At 48.1% G+C, this 1,718-nt stretch overlaps 1 protein-coding gene across 1 annotated transcript; it reads right to left on the bottom strand.

Annotated features, from left to right (window-relative positions):
- Positions 1-284: 284 nt before the first annotated feature.
- LOC143029962 (uncharacterized) lies at positions 285-1,364 on the bottom strand. Its single transcript, XM_076193174.1, has one exon. It carries the CDS (start codon positions 1,362-1,364, stop codon positions 285-287), a length of 1,080 nt encoding a protein of 359 aa, XP_076049289.1.
- Between the last annotated feature and the right edge of the window lie 354 nt (positions 1,365-1,718).

Here is a 1,718-nt window from a genome sequence, read left to right as displayed (position 1 = left end):
GTTTTTATAGCATGACCATATACAAAAAGAAATGGCGGAAACCGTGATAATGATAAGTACTTACCAGTACTGAAGGGATAGGATTTACATTACTCAAAGTTGTGTTATATTATTAGTAATGTGCTTCCTCCTACCCCTAGTTACATCTGAAGATTACTTTATTCAGCTGAGGGGAGTTTTTTTTTTCTTCTATTATCTATTTTTAATTTTATTATTATTCTTTTTACTTTAAAGTGTGCAGAGATGCAATATTCTCAACCGACATCGTCTACTAAGGAAACTTTTCATTTTTCTTCCCCTTTCCTCCTCCTTGGGAGTCTAACTTGGCGCACCTGCCAAATGGTGACCCTCTTCTCTGGATTGGGGTCGAGCATTCCGCGCAAGATATTCAGAAGAGCCTGCTCTTGGGCTTTGCTGAAGACTCCTGGCAGCACGGTCTTGAGGGCAGGTCCTCCGCCTGCGCAGCACCTCAGGTAGTACGTCATCTGGTGCTTGAGGAGGAGGTCATTTATCCAGGGCTCAAAGTAAGGCAGGTGACCCTCACACAACTCGTACAGGACACATCCCAAGGCCCACACATCGACCTTTCCTCCTGCGTAAGGGTGCTGGGCCTTGTCCAATACCTCGGGAGCAACATACCATGGGGTACCCTGGCTACCATTCATGTCTCGGCCATACACCGTCGACGTCCTCACTGACAGGCCAAAGTCGATCACTTTCACGATTCTCTTTTTGGCGTCAAGGACCATGTTCTCGCTCTTCAAGTCCAGGTGGACGAAGTTATTCTCATGCATGAAGGAGATGGCAGACACCAGCTGTCTGAAGTAGTAGACGATCCGATTGCCCCACGACCGAGAAGGTGTCTTCAGATGTCTTTCGAGGGCGTGGCATAGCGTCCCGCCGGGGCAGTACTCCGTCACAACGATGTCACAGACCCCGTCCGTCGCGATGTCGACTAGACGGACGATATTGGGGTGGGAAAGCGAACTGAGAGCTTCAGTCTCCTTGCAAGTCTCGATGGCGCAGTCGTCCCTCCGTGTGGGGATCTTGGCCACGCTTGTGAGACCCGAGGTGACGTTTGTGACCAGAACCGTCTTTGCAAAGCCTCCTTCGGCGAGGAGGGAATTGACGGTGTAGTTGTCGCTGAAGGAAGAACTCCTTGTCTCCGCGAAGGTCACCGAAGTAGAGCCATTTTCTTGAGGATTTACTTGCAGATCCTCGGTGTTCTTCACTTCGGCAGTTTTTACTGGAGGAACTTCGGGGGGATCTTCTTCGGGTGTTCCTCTTGAGCAGCAAATGAAGAGCGTCCTTAGTCGCAGGAAAATTTGGAGAACGGAATTTTTGGCACGGTAAAGTCGACGCATCCTGACAACTTCGTCCAAGTCGGCGAATGAGGAAGAGCCAGTCCGGTGAATGAACATGGAAGGCAGATCTGACCAAATATGCACGAGCACTTTCCCAGTGCTTAGTAAAACACACACACACACACACACACACACACACACAGAGAGAGAGAGAGAGAGAGAGAGAGAGAGAGAGAGAGAGAGAGAGACCATTGAACTGTACGTCACAATTCTCAATTGAATCAGAAATCTTTTCTTCGTTTCCTTTCAGGAACACCTATCTGCAGACATTTTATCTTATGTTCTTGGCATATTTTATCATTGTAATATGTAACCCAAGTGTAGCACAAAGAGGTTGAGTCAACCTCCAAAACA

The sequence above is a fragment of the Oratosquilla oratoria genome, chromosome 11 (genome assembly GCF_046742065.1).
Source record: "Oratosquilla oratoria isolate Oo_2021 chromosome 11, ASM4674206v1, whole genome shotgun sequence".
NCBI classification, from domain to species: Eukaryota; Metazoa; Arthropoda; class Malacostraca; order Stomatopoda; family Squillidae; genus Oratosquilla; species Oratosquilla oratoria.
The sequence above is the reverse complement of the archived record's forward strand: the minus strand, read 5'-3'. Positions and strand labels throughout refer to the sequence as shown.

Coding starts and splice junctions, on each gene's coding strand:
- LOC143029962 (XM_076193174.1), bottom strand. CDS start 1,364: ATGCGTCGACTTTACCGTGCCAAAAATTCCGTTCTCCAAATTTTCCTG.